This window comes from Curcuma longa, chromosome 11 (assembly GCF_044706935.1).
Source record: "Curcuma longa cultivar G26 ecotype Majalengka, Jawa Barat chromosome 11, ITB_CL_G26_1.1, whole genome shotgun sequence".
Taxonomy (NCBI): Eukaryota; Viridiplantae; Streptophyta; class Magnoliopsida; order Zingiberales; family Zingiberaceae; genus Curcuma; species Curcuma longa.
Genome location: NC_133871.1, coordinates 3,143,331 through 3,167,514, shown reverse-complemented (window position 1 = coordinate 3,167,514; position 24,184 = coordinate 3,143,331). Strand labels below are relative to the sequence as shown.

The 24,184-nt window shown below is 35.5% G+C and overlaps 3 protein-coding genes across 4 annotated transcripts; 1 reads left to right on the top strand and 2 right to left on the bottom strand.

Annotated features, from left to right (window-relative positions):
• Window positions 1-1,219: 1,219 nt before the first annotated feature.
• Window positions 1,220-6,167, bottom strand: LOC141839781 (FACT complex subunit SPT16-like). The gene is made up of 2 exons (XM_074727607.1): window positions 6,020-6,167; window positions 1,220-4,733 (listed from the first exon to the last, which is right to left on the bottom strand). The coding sequence occupies exon 2, from the start codon at window positions 4,683-4,685 to the stop codon at window positions 1,500-1,502; it is 3,186 nt and encodes a 1,061-aa protein (XP_074583708.1). The 5' UTR covers window positions 4,686-4,733; window positions 6,020-6,167; the 3' UTR covers window positions 1,220-1,499.
• A 7,510-nt stretch (window positions 6,168-13,677) lies between these two features.
• Window positions 13,678-14,213, top strand: LOC141838114 (uncharacterized). Its single transcript, XM_074725515.1, has 2 exons — window positions 13,678-13,762; window positions 13,843-14,213. The coding sequence occupies exons 1-2, from the start codon at window positions 13,678-13,680 to the stop codon at window positions 14,211-14,213; spliced, it is 456 nt and encodes a 151-aa protein (XP_074581616.1).
• Window positions 14,214-16,131: 1,918 nt separating this feature from the next.
• On the bottom strand, window positions 16,132-23,726 carry LOC141839324 (serine/threonine-protein kinase GRIK2-like). Of its 2 annotated transcripts, XM_074727050.1 has the most exons (13): window positions 23,635-23,726; window positions 21,884-22,054; window positions 20,012-20,298; window positions 19,225-19,299; window positions 19,103-19,147; window positions 18,412-18,486; window positions 18,025-18,112; window positions 17,801-17,925; window positions 17,055-17,150; window positions 16,907-16,973; window positions 16,713-16,828; window positions 16,551-16,629; window positions 16,132-16,471 (listed from the first exon to the last, which is right to left on the bottom strand). In XM_074727050.1, the coding sequence occupies exons 2-13, from the start codon at window positions 21,903-21,905 to the stop codon at window positions 16,356-16,358; spliced, it is 1,191 nt and encodes a 396-aa protein (XP_074583151.1). In that variant the 5' UTR covers window positions 21,906-22,054; window positions 23,635-23,726; the 3' UTR covers window positions 16,132-16,355. The 2 variants fall into 2 exon arrangements, with proteins under 2 accessions (XP_074583151.1, XP_074583150.1); XM_074727049.1 differs by lacking the exons at window positions 21,884-22,054; window positions 23,635-23,726 and having other exon boundaries at window positions 20,012-20,350.
• Window positions 23,727-24,184: the final 458 nt, after the last annotated feature.

Below are 24,184 nucleotides of genomic sequence, written 5' to 3'. Positions count from 1 at the left end.
TTCATTAAGAGACCCGTGAATATACTCGTTAAAAGACTTATTTATCTTATTATATATTATATATATATATATATATATATATAACTTTTAAACTAGCTATGATTGAATTGAGCTCAAGTTATTCATGAACTATTTAAGTTTATTATGAATGAGACTCCTAGATTAAGAATTAAAACTCAAGCTTAGAGAAAAATCAATCAAATCAATTACATCTATTGTTCGACTCGACTCGATTTGATTACATCTCTAATCTACAAAATCCTATTGTTCGACTTCGATTACACCTCTAATCTACAAAATAAAGAAGGTCATTTAGACAGAAAGTGATATATGAAATATTATTTTAATAAATTATGAAAAGAGTAAAAGATATGGATAAAAGAGCACGTTTTAATTTTCCACCAAAAAAAATAAACATATAAAAATAAAAGATCAAAAATCAAAAAGATATTTTCAATTATCCATATTACCCCACTTCTTTTTACAAAATTATTAAAATAACACTTCATTCATAATTTAATATCTAAAACATCCTTTTATAATTTTATAAAACGCAAAATTTACCATCCAACCGCTTCACACGATCGATCTCATGATTATCTATGAAGAAGTAAATCGAAAAATTACAATTAACCATGATAAAAGAGGACATTATCATAACTTCACCGTGAAATACCCTTTCCACTCTATATTTGAATAACTTTCAAAATTTATTAAAACATCTCATTCATAATTTCATATTTAAAACATCTTTGTGCTGCAATAATATCTTAAAATAATTTTGATACAACGGTATCTTAAAATAATTTTAATTAAAATTACATAATCTTAGAACATCTTTAATCCAAGATGACACAGAGCAGCTTTAGTCCAAGATGATTCAATTAGTTTTAATCAAAATTACTTGCATCTTTAAAATAATGTATCTTCGAAAATGGAGCGTCTTTGATCAAAATTGATTCACTTGATCAAGCTTGAGACTTAATCAATCCCATCGTTAATATTTAAAATATTTAATATTAACAACATATTGTACACAAATTTTCATATAGACTGTGTGACCCAATCCCATATTGGTCCAGACAAAGTAGATCCATGCACGGCCAGGCACAGCCAGTAGGCCTCATAGCTATTACCTGGCTCGAGCTCGAGCCTTTTACCGGGCTTGGTTCCAGCGGTCACTCCAGTTGCAATTGTGCAATCTCTAGACAAACAGAACTAAAGAATACTAAATAGAAAATCACAACACTCAGGATCCAAAATAAGTTCCAGAATCTAAATTTACATGGTGAAAGTTGAATGCATTCGTGTTACAACTTAAGCTAATTCAACATAATTAGATAACTAAAACAACACTAGCACATAACAAAAGATTTAAGAAGTTCGATACCAAGGCGAGCTCCAAAACAGGGTCTAATGCTTCAGTTGTAACCTTTGAAGTGGCAATATGAGCAGGTCCTCCTTTTGGGTTCCTTCCGGTGTGGGAGAGTGTGTGTGTTTCAGTTGAACTTTGGTCTCTTTGCAGGTACTCCTTTGGGGACACTTCTTTCCAGACCGCGGGACTTCCCGAGGGCTTTCACCTTCCTCCTCCGCTTCTCCTCTTCACTGTCGGATTCGTCACCCTTCTCCCTGTCAGCATTGGTCGCCTCCCGTTCCAACTCTTCCCATGTCTTCCCTTTCTCCTCCTCTGAGTCCTCGTCCGATTCCTCGTCCTCGTCGGATTCCACCAATGATGCACTGTCTTTGTCTTCATCTTCGGAAGCCGACTCTGGCTCGACATCGGATGGCTCATACCCTTTGTCTGATTCCTCAGTGTTATCAGAATCTGATTCACTGGCCTCCATGTTCAAAAACTCCCATCCGCCATCTTCAATGAACTTCTCAGGGTCCTCGATTATGGTTTTCAGAATTGGCCGCCAGTTGAGATTCAGTCTGCTCTCGTAATACTTCAGATCTGTCGTGTCAAGCCATTCCTTAATTCCATCAAGGGATGAGGATGGAATAGAATCTATGCGGAGGACATCCCTTTTGAAATCCTTGAACACAATCGCCATGTCGAAATTCTTCTGCCCGAAACCAACTCTTTCAAGATTAACTATCTCAATCTCACCTAAGGTAACCACCAGGAAGGGTGTTTCGATGAGTTCGACCAAACAGCTTGAGGTTGGAACAATGAAAGCCGATGACTTGTGAGGGACTCCATGGAACCCAAGCTCCCGTAGTGGCATATCAAACTCCAAATCAAGACTTTTAAACTGTGGTTGCGACCAGATATCATGCACCTTGTTGACAAAGCTCTGAAACTCCATATTTATCTTATTTTTCCGATCTCTTTCACGTTGCTCTTCCTCAATCTCATCGGGATCAAGAGCTGATCTTCTTCCACCACCCAAAGTCTGTACAACATCCATAACTTCAACATAAAACTGAACATCTTTCGTCTTCCTGTTGCCCACCATGATATGATTGTGAAGATGAAAGTGCACCAGCGTAATCATCTCCCTCTCTGCAGGCTGGAAGAAGGCATGCTTGATGTTCACAAACATGATGTCCACTCGCTCATCGGGTCTCGATGTAGCATACCGAAACCCATTTAGATGAGCCTCCAAACTTCCTGTGAGCTTCCTTCCACGACCGCCAAACAAGGGACGTATCCATAAGTCTGGTAGCTTGACTGGTTTCATCCGGTTTCCAGCAAACTGCAGTTTCTCTTGGGTAACCAAAGTGGCCCTTTCAGCTCTCTCAGACTCCCTCGACGTGACGTGTCTCCGAAGTGTTTTGATTAGCTGAACCACTTCACTGGTATGCCGAGGATCCTTAGACCGGAAAGTAATCTCTTTGACATAGATTGCACCTTGAAATTTGAGGGTGTTGGCATCATGGGGATTGAATGGTGTGCCAGGCACATTGAAAATAATTCGGATGGTGCAAGTCCCATGGTCCTGATGGGAGGTCACACTCTTTACTGTAGAGATATGGAAGGGGATCATGCTTCCATAAATTGGTAAAAGAATAGCCTCATTCTTCTGATCTACTTGTATAGCTAGCTGTTTCGCAAATGGTATATCATTTACGTTTTTGTAAGCAACTAGCTCACTAGATGTTTTGGCTGGGCCTCGGCCATCACCAGGTGCAGACTTACCAACAGCCAGCCGCCTAGCAGTCTCCTCATTCTTCTGTCGAGCAAGCTCTGCCTGGTGCTGTCTTCTCAACTCTTCCTTGGACATCTCCTGGTTATCCGATCTCAGAGTTGCTTTGGACGCAAGCAACCCCTTGGCGTTAACAGCAGCCCTTACTCTAGGCTGCTGTTCCTCCTCTTCCTCATTAAATGAGTAAGCAACATCCTTAACTGCCTTGGAACAGCTTGCAGTCAAGACCTCAGGAGGTTTCTCACTAACTATAACAGTATCAGCCAGCAACAAAGAGTATATCTCAGTCTTGGGATTCTTAGTCTCAGCCTGGAGATTCTGGAAACCAAGAGACACGTTGAAAACCATTCCAGGTTTCAACAAACGGTCATTTTTTGAATTTAAACTCAACCCAGACTCACGAAACTCAAGTCCTATTCCAGTTCCAGATGACTTGGTAAGATTTGACAGCAGCTCTGGTGCTTCCTTCTGAAGTACTGCTATGGCAGCTTGATAAGCAGCTCCAACGGAATTTCCAGGTTTTAAAGAACCTATTGCAGCATCATGGGCTTTAACCAACACCTCATAGGCCTTAATCTGTGTCGCAGTTGCATCAATCAAAAATGTCCTAGCGACATTTGAGCAATAGCTGTTATAGCGTGAGCCAATAGCACAGATGATAACACTAGTAGAATCATAATACAGATTATCATCATTGCTGGATGCACTGGGTTTGAGATCAAAATGCCCTCCACTTTGGAAGATGGGAGGATAGCATATATCGACATTTTCTGCCTTCAATTTAACTTTCACCTTTGAAGGGTTGAGTATTGCTTTTTCTGCATCATCCATCAATGAAGAATGGGAAACTTTCTTTTCCTCGTCGATGGCCCGCTCAAGCTTTGGAACCACAAAATTTTTCATCACTGATGAAGTTAGATAGGCAGCTTTCTTGATGCAGGTAAGTTCTGTGCCGTCTTTGACAGAAAAGAGATCAGAGAAACCATTTGTAACATCAGTAAGTTGTAAGGTCGAGTTCCCGAGCTTCTCAGACCAAGTTTCAAGAAGCTTCCCTTCAGGTGCCTCCTTTGAAATGTATCCAACAATAGGGGACTCTGATTTTGACTGTGCACGAATAGCACGTATAGTATCCTCCATCAGGGCTGTCCCATCATCATCCTTTGCCTTAACATGTATTACAAGATCAAGTCCAGCAGCCTCATGAGCAGATTTTTTTACCGTGTCAAGTAGTTTGGCCTTCTTTTGACTACATATGAAATGAATCTGCTTATCCATGAAAACCATGATGGTTTCTGGAAACTCATAACCAAGTAACCATATATTCAAAGCTGAGGATTTAAGGTACCGAAGATCTTCAGAAGTAGGTGGTGTAGCGATTGCAATGGCATCTGCAGAACCCCAAAGATTGGGTTTATGATCACTCCAGTGAGTGTAAAATCCTTTTAGCCGTGTGCTGAAGTTATCAAGATTGATAGTATAAGCAGCAGCAGCAGCAGAGGCTGGTGGTTTTGCACCTCCATTTTGATGATTGGTCATTAGAAATCACCAATAGAAACTCATAAGACGTACAAAAGTGCAAACAACCTGAAAAGGAAAAAGGGAACAAGTACAGATGAAATTTAAATTTGGAAAAGATCTAAAACACAGAAAGAGATTGTATAAAATAATAGGACAAACAAACTTATTGAGTAAGTGGATAAGCAATCATAAACAATGTTCACTGAACAATAATTTTTATAGCAAAGATCAAAAGCAGAAAGATTGATGCTGTATGACAAATATGGACTAGAGCAATGTATTTCTTATTTTTCAGCAATGGAAACTAAAAATCCAACAACAAATGATCCATCTTGAACTATCAATCAATAGGATTGCAAAATCCAAGCATTAGGAAATGAGACAAATTTTATTATTAAAATGAGAACTTCAGCGTACATGCAAAACTAAAACACACACATAAAAGATTCAACATTACGATACTGCCAAAACGATAGGATCATTAGCTAGCAAACACATGTCGTTCATAGAAAAGTTAACGTTAGTCCATGCTATCAAATTGCAAGAGCTTATGGTGTCGAAGTAACGATTACACTTTGAAAAAGTACTGATTGCCTCACATCTTTGGTGCACAACTATTATAATCAATTACGGTTCCAAAAAATGATAGTAGTAAAATAATTGACATTTTTTTATGGTGAAACTACCAACTACCTCACCACAGTATAAGCATGTAACTTACCTTCCTAGTGCATCTCTCTAAGTTGTCTTCTACTCTCCTATCTCAATGTAATTTTTTAAAGAAATCCAATCCCTTTCTCTCATTTTATATATTCATCTAAATGAACTACTGCATGCTCTTCTGAACAATATGGTTCTAGAAAATTAGTAATACTTATTTAGATGAAAATATAGTTAAAAAAATACTGAACCCTAGCGTGAAATTACCAATTTCCCTCAAACTACAGACATTAACTAAGTAGCAATAACACTAGGAATTACAGGATCTGAAGTTCATAGCACGCACGCAAAGGCCTCGAACAATCTACTAGAACGCAAATTTCTAAAATTTGAAAAATACTCAGATCCAAGATCTAAGCAATTGGAAAGTGCGTTAGGGTTCCTACGCCATATTATTTACCCCGAACACTGCAACCAAATCCCTCATCTGGAGCAACAATAAGAGAAGCGGTGGAGAGAATAGTAAATATTGATGCAATAAATGGACAAAGATGGCGAAAATCGACCGCTCGAAGTAACCAATCGAAAGAAAAGAGCCAATTAAGACCTAAAAGCGAGCGAAAAAAAAACACTATTGTGCTCGAGCCATGAAAACCCTCGAGAACGGCAAGGAAGAGAGGACAAGTTCTTACCCCAACGAAGGATTTCGCTTCGCGCACAGGATCGAAGCTCCAAATGAAGAAGAAGGCGATTAGGGCATCAGGACTTCTTTCATATAGCCACTTCGCCAGAGCGCAGGCGGAAGCCCCTCTCTCTATCTCTCTCTCTCTCTTGGAAAGAAAATTCTATTTCACCCCATAAATTACATGATTTGCCAAAATATTACCACAATACATCCAAAATTTTAAAATTTCAGACTCTGGAAAGCAATTGGGAAGAAATGTAAATTTTGGGGTTGAATTAAATTTTCCCCTAAAGCAGCTCAGCTCCAACCTTTTATACGTCAAATTACCCTTCGTTTACCCGCCTTGCTTTTGGTCTAAACAAGCCACTATGGAGCGGGCCCCAAGCGGAAAACACACGTGGCCACTTGAGATGTCATGCTGACGTGGCACTTAATCAGCATTTATGATTGATGAAAAACAGGCAGCGCTGCTGAATTTTGTAGCTTATTGCGTTATTACACAAGCATAAAATTAAAAGAACATTATTTATTAAAGATTATTAAAAAATATATTTTATCCACTTAAATTTAAATAAAGTTGAAATCAAAATTGCTTCAAAAACGATATAATTTTAATTAAAATTATTGATACCTCAAAATTAAAATATTATAATCAAAATTACTCTAAAATACTATTATTTTAATTAAAATTATTTTAAAATGAAGTACAAAGAAGTCTTTTACTATCGAATTATGGATAAAATATTATTTTAATAATTTTTTAAAAAAAAGAGTAATTCTTTTTATGATCATTTACTTATTGGTAGTTAAGATTAAATTCAGAATAATGATAAAATATATAAAACCTGGAACTTTCACATAAAAACGGCTTTCTTTTCTGCACAAGGTGGAATCCGCCATCTTAGCGGCCCTATACGATCGGCCCAATGACTATAAAAATGACTTTCTTGTTAGTCATTGATGATGAGGTAATAATTTCCTACGTGAATGCTGATAACGTAGCATAAGAGGCGAACTTGTCAAAGTGAGCACGTCAGAGGGTACCGGAGATGTCCCACAAGCTACTCCAATGCTTAACTAAAAAGAGCTTAAAAATCAAAAAAGTCTATTCCCTCTAAATAAATAAAGTAAACCAAACAACATTAAATTATGTTTTATGCCTCATAATCTTGGTTATGTGATTATCAGGTAATCACATAACCAAGGTTATACATCATAACTTGAACCAAACACACCCTTATAGACATCTTTTATTCCTAAATTTTCTGGTATACACTAATATACTTTTCCACGTTTCAGTTCAAGGCTGAATACAAACCACCATTGGGTGTGTCGAACAATCTCCCAATGGTGACTACATATTCGTCTGGTATCGGCATCAAAGTGTCTAAGCATGGAGGCACAGGCCACTTGATCTTCTCTCGTGGGGACTACATATTCGTCGGAAGCACTGAAGGAAGATTGCCCATTAAAGGTCGTCCGCGATCACAGATACAACATTACTCATTGCGCAAAGGAAAGCTTATCGTATCGTAACAACTGCTGGAGTCCAATTCTCACTCCCACCACTGTTCACTAACTCAAGGTTGGGGAAATGACAATACTGTGATGGGCATCTGCAGGCTGGGGCTTTCTGTGTTCGATGCTTTTCGTGATGAAAATTCGCAGACGTTGTGCTTTGGTCGTGGGAATACAATAGATGTGGCCCCCACGGGCGGGAGCAGCTGGTCAGGGCCTAGATGCTTGCAGTTGAAGGTATACGGTTCGAGGCTCATGGCGCACATGAGATAACATCAAAATGTGTCATGTTTCCAATTCCTCGAGCCACTATGCCCTGGCCAGTCCCGCATTCACCGTGATTTACTCCCCTTCATACTTGTGGGGCCGGGGTGGGGGGGCCGCTAGGTTGGCGGTTCCAACCTTTTGCAGGAATACAATAGATGTGAAGGAAACAATTGGCCCTGATGGTTTGTACTGTTCTATTTTCTTCCGTAAAAAATGGAATCTGTTAGGGGATAATCCGAGAGGCCTTTGGTTAGACTCGAGTCCAAGTCTAGTCCCACCCCACGGGCCCAGCCAGCCGAATCTGTGGACTTGATTGGTCAAGTTACTTAATATCGAAGTATACCCATTCGGCCGCCTTGTGGGGCGGAATAGCCCACGCGGCCATCGCTTGGCAGAATCGCCCATTCGGCTATTTACTGGCCGAATCGTCCCACGCGGCCATCGCTTGGCCGAATCGCCCATTCGGCTATTTACTGGCCGAATCGCCCCACGCGGCCATCGCTTGGCCGAATCGCCCATTCGGCTATTTATTAGCCGAATCGCCCCATTCGGCTATCGCTTGGTCGAATCGCCCATTCGGCTATTTACTTGGCCGAATCGTCCCACGCGGCCATCGCTTGGCCGAATCGTCCATTCGGCTATTTACTAGCCGAATTGCCTGTTCGGCTATTTACTAGCCGAATCGCCCCACGCGGCCGTCGCTTGGCCGAATCGCCCATTCGGCTGACGCTTGCCGAATCGCCCATTTGGCCGCCCTTTTGGCCGAATAGGCCATGTGACCCCTCTCTTCTTCATTGGGTCTTTAAAGAACTTTGATGCTCTCCCTCATGTGTCCGTTAGCATGCCGAACCGGCCACGCCCTACAGTGCCCTGGTACACCTTATCATGATCTCTGACAAGCCCACGCCCCCATTAATTAATATTATCTGTCCGCCGCCTGCACGGATGGTGACAAGATAACACTTTACCGGCGATGGGATTGGAAACTCGATTGTTCCTGACACCTCATTGATCATGATAGGACATCTCTTAATAATGACGTGACAGGTGCGCACGCTCATTCCCTCCTTAAAACGACTACTCCCCTCGGCAGGTAGGGCTCTCTCGACCTCTCCTCTTCTTCTGCTCAAGCTCTTCTTTTACTGTTCATTTTCTTCCTCCGGCTGTCCCTGACTTGAGCATCGGAGTGGTCGTGCCGGGGCACCCCTGGCATTCCCACTGACGTTCTTTGTGTACGCAAGTCCCTGAGACCCTAAAGCTTTTCCTGTTCCCCGTCAACTCCGACGAGGCTCCAGAAGACCCTGAAGTTTCCATCACCCTCAGCTCCCTCTACTGTTCCGTTCCCACGGCGAGGAAGGTCCGGTGACGTGTCTAGAAGCACTTTTCAACCGGAACAGAATCCACCATCTCTACCATCTCAGATAAATCGAGAAGTTGTAGTTGATCACGACGGAAGAGAATATTATCCATTTATCCTGCTTCGAACTCTTGCTCTCTTCTACAACTCTATTCCATCGTAATCAATTCAGTTATGCTCTAGGAGTTACTGTCCTACTTTCGACTATTTCGAGAGTTCTTGTAATATCAAATTAAAAGACCGCCCTGTCTCCTGGAGTTTTGTATCGTGATTAAGGTGTGAATATCTGCTGTTAGTTTGGTCTTTAGTTGTTATATAAGTGTTTTATTTTGAATGTTTCCATGTGCAAGTGAACTAATATTCCAAGCTATCTGATAAAAAGAAGTCGTAATATTTAAGAAAAATGCAATAAATATTTATATCTCATATCTTCAGCTGTAATAGATATTAAAGTGAGAGAACGCAATGATAAATTTTTGCGTTAATTTCCTTTTCACAACAACAATTAATTTTTTTTAATTAAGTGGGCGGCTATATGAATTTTATTTTATTATTATTATTTATATTTAAATAAATTTTATTTTATTTTAACATTATTAATTAATTTTTTATCCCCTTCTTTCTTAATTAATATATATTTATCAGCTCCATACTTTCGTAATTAATCAGTGATTTATAGATCAATTCTTAATTATGCTTCTAATAAGGAGATAATATTGAAATATTAACTACGGAGTCATGTATCATTCGATTTATTTTTATGATCAATAGAAAATTTTTATGAAATCAGATAAATTATTTTATTGGTCAATTTAAAAAAATTAAATATCTAAATTATATATATATATATAATAATTTTGTTTTCATATCATTTTAAATATATTTCTCATAATTTTTTTGATAAGTAATATTTTGATCTCTATAATTCACCTCGTTTAGACGTCTATGCACTTTATAATTAAACATTCAATTTTATATAACATACTAAATTTAACTATTTTTATAAAATTTTATTTTTTAAAAATCTCTATTTTAAGTTTTAAAATTCCATTTAGTAATAAAAAAAATAAACATGAGCGAAACAAGACTTATTTCCAAAGCAAAAAACATTGAAATTAGATAGCAAAATGTATAAGTGTCATTACTTAAAAATAATTCGAAATTAAGAAACACATACTATAAAATAAAATAGAAGACGATAGCATCGTTATTAAATCTAATAGGATTCTCTATTTTTAAATTCCACTTATTTTATTACAAAAAATTAAAATGAATATTTTTAATGATAATGCGTCCGACGCCTTCAGTTAAAACATTAGGTATTTATTATTTGTGCCAGGGTCAATGATGTCGCGGTAGGACATCCAAATGTTGTCACCTAGGCACCTGCAGTTGATCCCTAACTACGATGTATTTACAGAAATTTTCCTCTAAATGGGGAGCACAATCAAACGATGCTGGGCGTTCTGGATTGGCCACTGCATGTACTTCCCAATTTACCCTGGTGGCCGGTGGAAAATTTTTGTAGGACCAGACTAATCACCCCCAGGGACTAACTGAAATTTATTATTATTTTTAGGTATTTATTATTCAATTTGAATTTAAATTATTTTGATTTATAGTTTGATTACGTTCAAATCAATATTTGAACAATTTAAATCAAATTTGAATTTAAATTTTATTTAAAACGAATTCGAATCAAAATTGTTTATATTTTTAAATTTTGAATTGAATTCGAATATATATATATATATCAAACTCGATTAACATATCAATATTTTCATACGTACCAAAAGTTGTTAGATAAGTGAGTTAGACATTTTTAATTGATTTTTTTGCCAATAAGAAAGGAGATCAAATATATATATAACAAGATCATTAAGAGATTTAATGTGAATAGAAAATTATTTCACATCTAATATAATATAACGTTACCACAATAACTAAATGACCAATTTTAATGACTAAAATATCAAAATAATTATAACAATTTATATAAATATTCTATAACCGTAAAATTATTTGTCCCGTTGACTCGGTAGATTGATTTCTCAACCGCTCTTTCTCCCACTCTTCGCGCCATGACATTAAAAGGAACAATTCCCACAACTAAAATAGCAACAAATAATAAATAAAAAAAATCCTTCAATTAATTTACCTTCTCTTTAATTTAATCACTTGATCTTCCTCTAGCAAATCTTTCAGCTTGCTTGAGAAGAGAGATGCCACATTGTGTATTCTTCCATTCTTTCTAGATCCAATTCTTTTCCATCCAATTGCCAATTATCTAACAAGTTGGATTATATGTATTTTTTGTTGTTGAAGAAATAAATTAAATTTGATTGAAAAAGGTAAAAGTTTATTGCTCATTTTGGCTATAAGTTTGCTTTTTATTCTTTGGTATTGATCTTTGTTTGTTGTGTTTTACAGTTAATTGCGTTTGGGCGACATGGGGACAGGGTTGAAGATGAAGAATCTCTTCAAGGGTCTTCGTTATCTTTCTCAAATCCTTGGTACGATCTTCTTTATATTTTATTTTTTATAATCCAGATTTCCAATTCATATTATCTCTTTATCCAATCATGCCAATGGGGACACAAAGAATTAGAATTGGAGTTAACGGGACGAAATATAATTACTTTATAATTTTTAGAGCTAAAAGTAAAGGGATTTTATTATTTTAGATTTTAAATTTATCTACTGTTTGAAGCACTCTTTTAACATCCAAGATTGGCTCTTTTAACACCCTAATGCCCTCGGGGCAAGATGTAATAGTAAGGCATTTGGATAACAAGCAAGAGTCAAATCCCGCCCAAAAAGTATTTGCCTACAATGAGATTATAAACAATGAACATCCGACATTGAATGCATGACGCTAGCACTTCTCAAATTTATCCTGATGACCGATAAAAAATTTTCATGAAATCAAGTGGATCACCTTCATGATTAATTAGTTTGAAGAATTAGATATCAAAATTATCAAAAAAAATACCTCTTTTATTTTTAATCAAAACGGCATCTCACTCTATCAACCTCTAAATGATACAATTGCCTTCTGATACACTACTTGATATTATTATGTCATACGTATTAAATTTTAAATCAGTTTCATCAGCCAGTTGTATGAACATGACAAATTTGTAACAAAGTAGAATTCGCCATCTTAGCGACCTACACGGTCGATTCCACGATCATCTGTGAGGAGGTAAATCGAGAAACTGCAATTGATCACGACGGAGGAGGATATTGCTCGGCTTCGCTGAGATTCGAACCTTTGCCCTCTTCTACAAATCTACTCCATCGTAACCAACTCAGTTATACTCCAAGAGCAAATTTCTCCTTATCAATTCATGATTTAATATATGTGGTAGCAATCAAAAATATCATACATTTTATATAGGAATTGTTAGTGTTGGACGCCACTTTAATTAAAAAAAAAAGGGGCACTTCTTGAATGATTTCAAAAAAAAAACTCCTTTGATTTTTTATAATTCGTTAGATAAAGTTTTACTTAAAGAAATAAAAAAGTACGAGAAAATAATAAATTTATATATTATGATTAAATGGTTATTATTATTATTTGATGATTTAAAGTGATAAATTATTTATGTAGTTCCTGAGGAAGAAGAGAAGGAAATGCAAATTGGTCACCCTACAGATGTCAAACACGTGGCGCATATTGGCTGCGATGGCCAGTCGATCAACAATTCTCCTAGTTGGGTATGTTTAAGGATCCCTACAATTTATTTTTATTTTTCTTAATTTTAGCAATATTTTCCTTTTTAAATCAGAAATTTTTAAAAATTAAAAAAAAAACACACCGCTAATTATTTAAGGGTTTAAAAATTATCAAATCACCATCCAACCTTGTACTCATCATTGTGAAACAACTTTGGTCCAAACTGTTCTACAATGATATAATTTCTGTATAGGTGATAGAATTTTAATAAAAATTATTCTAAGATAAAAAATTAATTTTAAAATGATGTAACTTTTAATTACAATTATTGTAAACCAACATTATTCATATTCCTGCAGTTAGATCGATTTTGAAAAAAAAAAGAGAGGATATTTAATGTTATTTTAATATTTGAAAGAATAAATGACCTTTTAACAATGCATAATTAGGGATGTCTTTTTTTTTTAATTTTCTGCCTTTTATTTTACTAAATTTTAAAATTTTACAATATTCTTCAATGTTTTTAAACTTTTATCATTTTATTCTCTAATCCTTAATTTCCCAATTTTATATAAAAATTTAAAATATTGATGTTTCTGCAGTATGTAATTTTATGAAATTTAAATTTTAGAATAAAAAATATAGAAAATGTAGAATAATCATGTTCCCTTTATGTGATGTTAAATTTGAAAATATTATGGAAATTTCTTTTTTCTATGCAAGAAGAAGAAGGAAAAAAAAGGAGTTATCTAGATGTAATGAAACTTTACCGTATTTTTCTTCATCCTCCGCCGTATGATCTTGATCCGACGATCTAACTGACATCTTCCATCGCCTCTTCCAGATGACTGAGTTCCGGTCGACGGCGACTTCCTCCTCCTCCTCCTCCTCCGCCGCCGCCGCCGCTGCCCAAAGCGACTCCGTATCAGGTTCATTTCTACTCCTCGATCACACACATAAACTGTTCAAGCAATGTCACCGCCTTACCTCACCTCGCTTTTGCCAGCAGATCCCCACTCCATAGAAGTCCCGCCTCAGCCGCGCTCCCCCGGCCGAAACGGAGGATCCGACCGGAGGCCGCGCCGGCCACAGCGGCACGTCGGCGCCGACAGCCAGTCGAGGGACGCGACGTTGGCTGAGGGGGCCAAACCCGGGCGGAAACACCGGAGCGCCACGGCGTCCGCCGCCGAAGGCGCTGAGGATGCCTCGGCCATCCCCAGGAATGCGCAGCGCCGCAAGCCCAAGGGGTCCTCCTCCTTCTCGGCCTCCCAGGGCGGCGGGTCGACGCGGTCGAAGGCGGCGCGATCTGCCGAATCCACATCCGATGCAGCGAAGCCGGTGATAGAGGAGGGCGGAGGAGAGCGACGAGAAGAGAAATAGGGTTTCGAGCGCCCTTTCGATGGCATTGCGAAGAAGCGATCGGCAAAATGAAGAGGATGAGATAGAAATTACCAGGGAGCAATTTGTAGGAATTAGATGTGCTAATTTGAAAAAATGATCAAACGGGTAATGTTGTTGTAAAATTATTCACTTATTAAACAATTTTGTTTTTCTCTTTTGTTTAGCAAAGTTTCTAAAGGGGGAACGCAATCAAAGGATGCTAGACTGATTGAGATTTATCATTTTTTAAAAAGTTAATAAAATCAAAAGAGAGTTTTTTTTCTTCTTATTTTTAAATTTATTTTAGCAAATTTCTCATTTCAAAATTTTTTTAATTTTAAGACTTATAACAACTATCAACGTAATTGCTAGAATAATTTCAAAGGTAATTTAAAAATATTATAGCTCTATTTTGCCAAAGCTATCTCCACAATGATTTTGATTTACAATATTCTAATAATATTTAATTAAGTTAAATTAATTTTAATTAAATTGAAATATTTTAAATTAACATTTAATCAATTTTTCAATGTTAAAATAAATTTAATTATGATTATTTAATAATTTTAAGTATGCTGAAATAATTTTGATCAAAGGATACCATTTTAATACCTTTTTAATAATAATAAAGGTGTTGGCTTTTTTAAGATCATTTTTAACATTTGGGACCTTCAAATAGGTATAATTACAACGAAATTCAATAGATTTTTGGAAAAAATTCATGCACACCCAAAGACATCCTTCAATTTCTATTTTTCCATCTCTTATTATTATTTCATTAGGCAAATTAATACTGTGAGGAAGTTAAGTTCAGAAAAATATTTTAATAATATTTATAAAAAGGAATAAAGTCATGGTTATAGAAAATGATGAGTTATTGATAATTAAAAATTTTAAATATTTAAAATTATTTTTATAATACATGGAGAGATTGAGAAAGATATTTTATCTAGAATAAAAATGGAATTATTGAAATAGAAAGCATAAGTATTTTGTATGATTTCAAAGTATCTTTAAAATATAAAAGAAATTTTTATAAAATAATGATTAAATTCGTTATATTCTACAGAATTGAATGTTAACCTATAACTTAAATACATAAACAAAAGATGAAAATGATAAAAGAGGAAGATGTTTGATGGATAGGATACATAAGATAAAATAAAAAATAAAAATATTAAAAATAATTAAAATTGTATCAATTAAAAAAAATTTTAAAAATACGTTTAAAATGATAAACAACTAATAAATGATACAATTAGACAATATAAAACTATATCAAACCAACAAAAGAAAATTAAAAAATACAATTAATAAAAAAATAAAATATATTTAAATATAAATAATAATATAATAAGAGATATACTCCCATAATAGAATTTTTAATTAAATATTATTGTATATTTTCAAAAGGAGATGCACTCCAACTTTATCAATATAAAATTTTACTCTATTGTTTTCTTAAACAACTCCCCCCCCCCCCCCCCCCCCCCCCCCCCCCCCCCCCCCCCCCCTTCTTTCAATATCCTTTATAAAAACAAATAAATATAATTTCAAACAAAAATTAATAATTACTCCATGTAACAAACTCCATTCAATAGCATAAAAATTTAATTATTATTATTTACCAATAGTCTTAAATTTTATAATGACATAGTTGCAAAATAAAATAAAATTACCCTGAATATTTAGATGAATAAATAAAAAAAATCAAATTTCAATTTCAAATAAACTGAACATCTTAAAGTTCGAATCCATGAATGTGCATAAATTATACTGATAGATAAATAAAAGAAAGATCATTTACCTTTAAAATTAATCAAATTTTAACACAAATTATTAAAAATATAAAATGAAAAAGATACAAAATGGTATACATAATTTCATAATTAACACACTGGACAAGTACAAGAGACAATGGCATTAGGTACACTTCCATCAAACAAATCATATTAACACCATTATCAGCAAACAAAGTTTTAAAAATTTAAACACATTTTCAATATTTCCAGCTTTAAAAAAAAAAGAAAGAAAGAAAGAGAGAGAATTATATAACACAAACTGTTGATGTAATCCTGTTATTATGCTTTAGTCATAGCAATCTCTCAGGCAGTCGTAAATTAGCAACTCCAATCAACCTCTTCAAGTAGAAGATTTTAGCCTGCTGCACCTGCACAAGTACTGTGGGATCGGACCCTCATCGCCGATGACCCAAGGATGCTCTGATACGGAATGCAAAGTGAGGCGGACTTTAGGATCTGCGAGGCGAAAAGGAAGAATTAGGAGTTGCGAGATAGTTTAGTAAGAAAGTATCAGATGAATGCCAACTAGATCAACCTTTGCAGAGAAGGCCTTCGATTAAACTTTGCAGTTGTGGATCTATACCATCAGGAATAATTATGGGGTTGTTGACAATCTACATCAAGAGCTAGATTTTTTCAATTGGGGATGTCAATTGAAGCAAGGAAAGCAAATCATTTGGGAGTAGTTCGTGCGCACCTTATCGTATGTGTCCTGAAGGGTATCCCCTAGAAAAGGATACTGGCCGAAGACCATGCAATATAAGGTAACCCCTACAGCCCATGTATCGGCAGCCTTACCGTGGTAGGTTACATCTGTGTGGAAATGGAGATCAAGATGAAGTATAAATTCCATGTGGGGTATCGTTTGAAAAAAGATATTGTCGTTCTTACCTAGACAGCATTCGGGAGCAGTGAAAACAGGAGTCCCAGGTGATCTCCGGAGCATATCATTATCGTCCTGCAGTTCATCCGGGCTTGTATAATGGTGTAAATATTAATGTAAGCACAGCGATTTGAGTTGATGGGTGCCAAAAAGTACCTCAAAAACTTGGCTAACGCTGAAATCCCCGATCTTTATGTTGTTGCTTTTAGTCACCAAAAGATTATCAGGTTTAATATCCCCATGGATGACATTCTGTGATTCAGAGTATCATGGATAATATCAAAACTAAATGACCGACAAAATGGAATCAATATCCCCCAAACACACAAGATTTTCCTAACTGTACGTTATTCTTTGAATTGAATTCATCAGACGAAACAAAGCCATGGAACTAAATACTGCTAACTTAGTGCTACAGGCTACACAAGCATGATTATAAATCTCGATCCAGTAACCTATGACCTTCACCTAGTACAAAACCTCCATTTGCAAAAACTAAATCTCAACTTTTTTTCTATTGTGCTTCCGACATTATGGACATAGCTTCTCTTAGACAAAGATGATTAGTAAGATAACATTCTAACATAGAATGAGAATAATATTCCACAAAAATAAGATATCTTTTAGGAACCATAATCAGCTGAGAAAATTTTGGCCTAAGTTTAATATCAGCAATGAGCATAATCAAATTGTAAAAAAAAAAAAAAGTTGTCATGTTCCTGGCCCATTAACCTTTTAACTACTTATAAGCATAAAATGCATTATGCAAAAATAGTTTTTTTTTTAAGAGAACACTAAGATTTTTGTAGGGCAGCAGATGTTCAAAATGATTGAACAGTCAAATGCAAAACTTGTCTTATTACAAGTTTTTAAAGCGCTAATTCTCAGTATAGACATCTTACATGAGAATGGAGATGCATCACACCAGCAACTATGTCTCGCAGATATCTTCTAGTTGTGCTTTCTCCTAAGCAATCAAGCGCTCCAGAACCCTCAAAAATCCACTTGCCTTCAACATATTCTAGCACTGTGAAAGAGTAGATGACCGATAGGAAAAGTCATAATTCATGAAGGAGCCTAAATAAGTAGAAGTAACAACAACCAAAAAATAGTTGCAAGAGGATACCCATGTAGAAGTTGTCTGTGTTTGGATCATCAATGACCTCAATGAGATTAACTATATTGGGATGATCCAACATTTTCATGATTGCTACCTGCAAATAAGCTGCATCACTAAACAGTAGACAACAAATAAAAAGATGCAACTGAGAATAAAAAAGACCCCTTTCTGGTTGGTTTTAATCAATGCCTTTGCTTTTTGGACATGGTAGTTAAGCAAACAACCAGTTGAAGAAGAAAAGCCACTGAAAGTTTAGTGCTCTTTTAAGTTTTTGGTTTATCCATCAAAGGCCAAAAACCCAATACATGCATCTATATAGTTTGGTCAAGTTAACAAATAACAGAAAGAACGATGCATCTAGAATTAGAAACAATCTGAGAGAATCACACTAACCTCCCGAAGAACATCATTCATTGCAGTTTCATAAGGAGCCACATGCAACTTTAACAAATGTGATTTGTGGAAAATCTGCAATATTGACATAAGTATACAGGGAATTCAATAAGAAATGACAGAAGCATTCATATTTATCAGAAATCAGCATGCTTAATCAATGTTGATTTTCCATGGAAAATCTGTAAAATCATTAGGAGTACAGAAAGTGAATGACAAATGATGGAAACACGGATCATTAAGTTTTCCTCATCAACCCTACATAGAGTAATCTATGGCATAGTTTCATCAAGCGTGGAACAGAGATCAGAAGGAAAATGTCAACATTTAGAAGGCTCAGAACATATCAAAATGTGACTTTCCAGCCAAGATAGCTAAAGCCTCAGATAACTCAAATACTTGGAGTATATTATTTAAGGCACAAATCAATACTCAGGATAAGACACCACTTTTAAATAGGCATTTAAGTCTTACTAAATATGAAATTCTGGGCATTGTATCTATGACCAAATTAAATTTCTCCGTATTCTAGAAGAGCATGTTGTCCTGAGTGCAGTAAGTCTATAATGAGATAAGGATTTCTATTTTCAACAGACAATACAGCATTTTCCAAAAGGAAGTCATTATAATTTTAAAAGAATTCTGACCTCCCATACCCAATTGAGAGGATTGACAATTACGATTATGGTACCTTGATTGCATATTGTTTCCCATCCTCAGTACTTCTGTATAAGACCTGTTTGTTTGCAAAAACATTTTCTTTGCACTTAAGAACAATTAGCTAAGATACAGTTAACAGAATGTCAAGCTTACCACTTTGCCATAACTACCAGAACCAATCTTACATTGCCGAACATACTCATTGATCATCTTGTTTCCATTATCATCCTAAAGTGCAATAAAGAAAAATAATGTTCAGAGTGATTGCAAGACAAGGAAACATAAAGAAAAAAAAGAAAAAAGCAAGGTGGAGGTTAATCAGAAACATAGAAGGTTCAGGTTAAATTTTATTGCCCTAGATATTTGCAGTTAGTGACCAATTTGAATACATGTAATTTGATATCATTTTACTAACGATAGCATTGTAACACCAGATCAACTAAATAAGGATATGTGTCCTACTTCAAGTCCTTCAAGAAGGGAAACAAATTATAGCTGTCACTATACTGAAGCAAAGTTTAAGTAGCAATACTTCCCTAATAAGCAACTAAAGTTTGTTTCCTACAAAGGTGGAGAGGAATCATGTAAAGGATGTTGGTAAACATATATCAACACGAACAAGCTCAATATTACTCTGAGTAACGTTGAGAAACCTATATGGCCGGACAATCTTTAAAGCCAAAATTTACGTTTACGGTTGTCAATTTGCCTCTAAGAATTTCTGCTATCATAGCAAGATCGCTTCCAAAGATAGTAAGTTTAAGGTCAGCATGAAGAACCAAGGAGTAACTCATATGAAGGAAAAAAAGGAAGGAAAGCTAAGAAATAGAAAAGCTTGTCATAAATCGTAATATAATTCAGTTAACATGTTTACTACATATGTACCTTATTTGAAAGGAACAATCATCACTTCCATATCATCATAAAATATAAATTTTACCTCTGAAAGAATAACCCTCCTGGTTTCCTTAACTGGGACTTCCCTGCATATCAATCCATTATGAGCTCTCCATAAGATAATTTCTTCAGAACGTTTAACAAAATGTTGTGAACCACTGTCACTGTCATAATGATTGTTCCCATTGTCTCTGTTGTAAAATATACCATCAGGATCATCCATGTCCTGTGGCAAAAGGAAATCTTGGAAAGGACCACCAGAGCGTTTGAGAGGGATAAGGGATCTCTGTGGCTTTCTCAAAAATCCAAAGCAACCACAGCAACCCATATCTATTAGGTCAGAAATTGAGAAGTTATTCCAAGACATGCAGAACTAATGCAAGTAATAACATAGACAATGTTAGAAAAGAGGATCATATGACAACTACCAACCTAAGATAGCTCAATGGAAGACTATGATACAATTTTTTGGTTCCCTTAGCATCAAATAGTTGAATCTACTCTTCAATAGACTAAGATATTTTATGCAACAGATAGTAAACAAAACCCTTTTCAAGCTTCAAACTAGAAGGTAAAACTGCACATATTTCATAAACTAGACAACCACAAGCAAAGTACATAATCCGATCAAGACAAATATCCTAAAAAACAAGGGTGTACTGTTTCCAGTAATTCTTGAACATCTATCTAGTTAAAATTTTCATTTTGCCATTAAGGTAAAAAAATAAACAACTTAAAAGAATAGCCTTAAATATTTCATTCCACATTTCACCTTCAGAAGGAATAATATACAACTTCCATAAGCAATTGCAAAGGGTTAAATAATGTATCTTTCTCACAATAGCTGTACATATACATGAATTGGTAATAAATTTTATATAGCATAGCATTTAGATCACATGTTTACAGGAATCAAAATGAATACATTCATATCAATGTCTCTTCTTACTATTTTTTAAGGCTTTACTTTTTTGAAAAAACGATGCCATCAACTCAATTAATCAGTGCACTAATAGGGATATGATTCAAAATAAGGTACAAAAAAAGAAAAGTCATGAATACTCATGTTTAGATTACCCATAAAGTCTAAAAATCTTAATCAGCAGTATATCCTCCAAGATACAAAACATCTAGAGTTCCAGCCACAGCCTGGCTCAAATGAGAATTGGCTCGTCAGGTTGTTACATTGAACCACCAACCCAAGCTACAAGTGGTTCATTCAACTATCTATGAACCTCCTGCATTAGCCCACAAATATCATGGAGAACCAAATAAGAATGTCACAATATCCCTCACTAAAAGGTTTGATATTCCCATCAAGATCCAAATTGCAACTCCAATCACAATCATCTCTACTTGATGGCAAGTTAAGCCTAGTGGGGGTTTCACTAGCACACAAGATGTCTTTTCCAAATATCTCACCATTCAGAGATTATCATTCTAATAACAAAACGTCACAACAAACTTCAAACAAGAGAATTAATTTGCTAAAATTGTAAGACTAAACCACTGGTAAAAATGCCTAAGCCCAAGTTAATTCTAAATTGTAATTCATTGATCTAATCCTAAAACTCCTATTGGTCCAGAACTCTCAAGGTGGGAATATACTAGGATAATTCTGTTTGTAATGTGGAAGACATCTTATAATATGAGAAACATCACTTCTTTTGAGCTTTAAAATTGCTCGCTCGACATTAATAAAAAATGCATGCATGATGATACTACAAAAGTGTAGGAAGAGATCCATCCAATATCATCATACCATTTTTGCTTATTAGTGTATATAGCTCAGACTTCTATAGTGCAATCATGTAACAATAAGATATGAGTATGAATCAGAAAAAAGGAACTACTTCCAATGAAAAACCTACTCAGTTATGACTTGAATGACAAGGTTGCAAGTTAAATAACTTACCTCTCTGCATGAGCAACTGCATATATTGATCTACCTAAATACCACTGTCAAGAATCACCAAATTGCATTATTTTACGAGCAGAAACCATTGATGAAGAACGGGCAATGCAATTTATGGTTAATACTCGTAGCATTGAGAATTACTTGCAACACTCCTATCAGCGAAGTAGTCTAAGAAAAATCAAATTAAAAATAATGTGAGTAAAAGTGAAGGAAAAAAATAAAAAGAAGCCCAGCAATTGTCAAACTGAATACATACATGTGCTTATTCCTATTCACAGTAATGATTATATATATATATATATATATATATAGGAAACACTATGCATGTTGAACATATTCAATGGAAGCATTCCATGAATCATATTACAGAACCTAGAAACAACCACCAGTACAGCCAAGAATATCCTATACAGGCTAATAATACACTTATGAGAAGACTTAAAAGTGAATTGCCATGATATAAAAATTAAGATATTAGGAACCAAAAACATCTCTTTGCCTTTAACTACCCAATATTTGAGAAAATTGTAATCAACAAAAGAATCAAAGGAACTTTTACAAGAATCACCATGTTAAAACTTGCTGATACATTTCCAACTATAGAACCTAAATCAAATATAATGTAATAAAGAAACTAACTGAGACATCTAAATCCATCTCTAAAGTACTAAAACTATCTTCCTTTGGATACTCTAGATTTTTCAAGAAAGCCACACTGATCCTTATTTCCCAAGAAACTCTAATGCTCACAGTCTTGAGAAAGAGAAAATCTGAAAAAATTCCTTCTTGCACATAAGCATGGAAAATGATGAAAGCTATACAACACACCAAAAATGGCAAGAGTATTCTATACCAATTGCTTGAAGATGATGACAGATCACTGACTGTTAACATAAAATCAATGAAGAGTCCAAGAAGAAAATGGTTATAGCAGTGGGCAAACCATCTATTAGAATATAATGACAGGGGAAGAGGCGAAGGATGAAGCAGAGGAGTCATAGACACCCAACATAATGATTTACCACGTATCAGAAATCAGAATATCGGAAAATTGTGTCATTCACATATGGCCCTATGAAAATTTCAGCAATTTTTTATTTTTAATGTTACTTTTCCAACTATAAAGCTTTTGCCATTTTCCATTTCCTACCATTGCACAATGGTTAACTAATCGGAATAGACAAAAAAATGAGATGATCAAGCCGTGCAATCAAATGAAAATCACATACATTCAGCCGAACATGCGATAATCTATAAGACAATCAATTAGATGAAAATTCAGCATGGTGCATGGCCGTACACATTGATTGATGCTGGAGCTTTTATAACTGATTAAAAAGCAGAAAGAAAAAATCTTTTCCATAGATCAAAGCAAATCTACACGTATACTCTACCCAGAAACAAGGAACAGAACCATAATCCAGATCAGGAAACAACCAAGCAATCCACTAAAAGCGCACAATTTTAGAAACAAACAAACCAAAGGAAGAAGGATGACCTAGACCGACTCTGCTGGTTGTGCAGATAGATACAAGTGGAGGGAGAGGGCGGGCATAAGAAAAAGAGAGCAAGGATGATCGGAGACGGAAAATTAGGTTCATAGGGACGTCGGTTCCTAGCAACGAAAAGGAGTGAAAGGGGGCAGGAACGAGGAGGATGGGGAAAACGAGAAGAAAGTGCCAGGGGAGAGGGGGTTGCGGAGAGAATTAGAGAGGGGACGAGAGGAGGGAGGCGATATGCAAACTGACCTTGGAGGAAGAGGCGGCGGCGGGCGGTGGTCGGTGGCAGGCGCCGGCCGAGGAGATTCTGGCGATGGGAGCGGAGGAAGTCCGAGAATGAGGGAGAGAGAGAGAGAGAGATGAACGATGGGCCGTTGAGTAGACTCGCGTCGGGTTCAAAATATTAAACCGGTTCAACCCGGCATGTCATTGGGACACGCGCAGGCCCGTGAACCGACCCGGTCCACTATAAGGATTTCATAGGCAATAGAAATTTAGGAAAAAATTAAAAGGACGCCGCTTATTAAGATTTTCATTAAAAGAAATTCTTCTTTATGTAAAGAGTTAAAACAGCACTTTAAAATATTATAATAAAATTAACTTATAATATTTTCTTTTTAATTCAATTTGATTAAAATTATTATATATTAAATATTTTTATATCAAAATACTTTTTATTAATTCAATCAAATTTAATTTAAATCAAAAAATTATTAATCGGATCAAAATCACTAACTTCAAAATTATTATAATAGTTATTATAAAAAAAATAATTTTGAACTCATTTGAATCGAATTAA

Bases quoted from the DNA above. Each gene is read 5' to 3' on its own strand.
- LOC141839781 (XM_074727607.1), bottom strand. From the start codon at position 4,685: ATGACCAATCATCAAAATGGAGGTGCAAAACCACCAGCCTCTGCTGCT.
- LOC141838114 (XM_074725515.1), top strand. From the start codon at position 13,678: ATGACTGAGTTCCGGTCGACGGCGACTTCCTCCTCCTCCTCCTCCTCC. The intron at 13,763-13,842 runs GTTCATTTCTAC...TTTTGCCAGCAG, and splicing joins CCAAAGCGACTCCGTATCAG to ATCCCCACTCCATAGAAGTC.
- LOC141839324 (XM_074727049.1), bottom strand. From the start codon at position 20,335: ATGTCTTGGAATAACTTCTCAATTTCTGACCTAATAGATATGGGTTGC. The intron at 16,974-17,054 runs GTACTTTTTGGC...GATGAACTGCAG, and splicing joins GCGTTAGCCAAGTTTTTGAG to GACGATAATGATATGCTCCG. The intron at 16,829-16,906 runs GTAAGAACGACA...ATTTCCACACAG, and splicing joins TGCTCCCGAATGCTGTCTAG to ATGTAACCTACCACGGTAAG.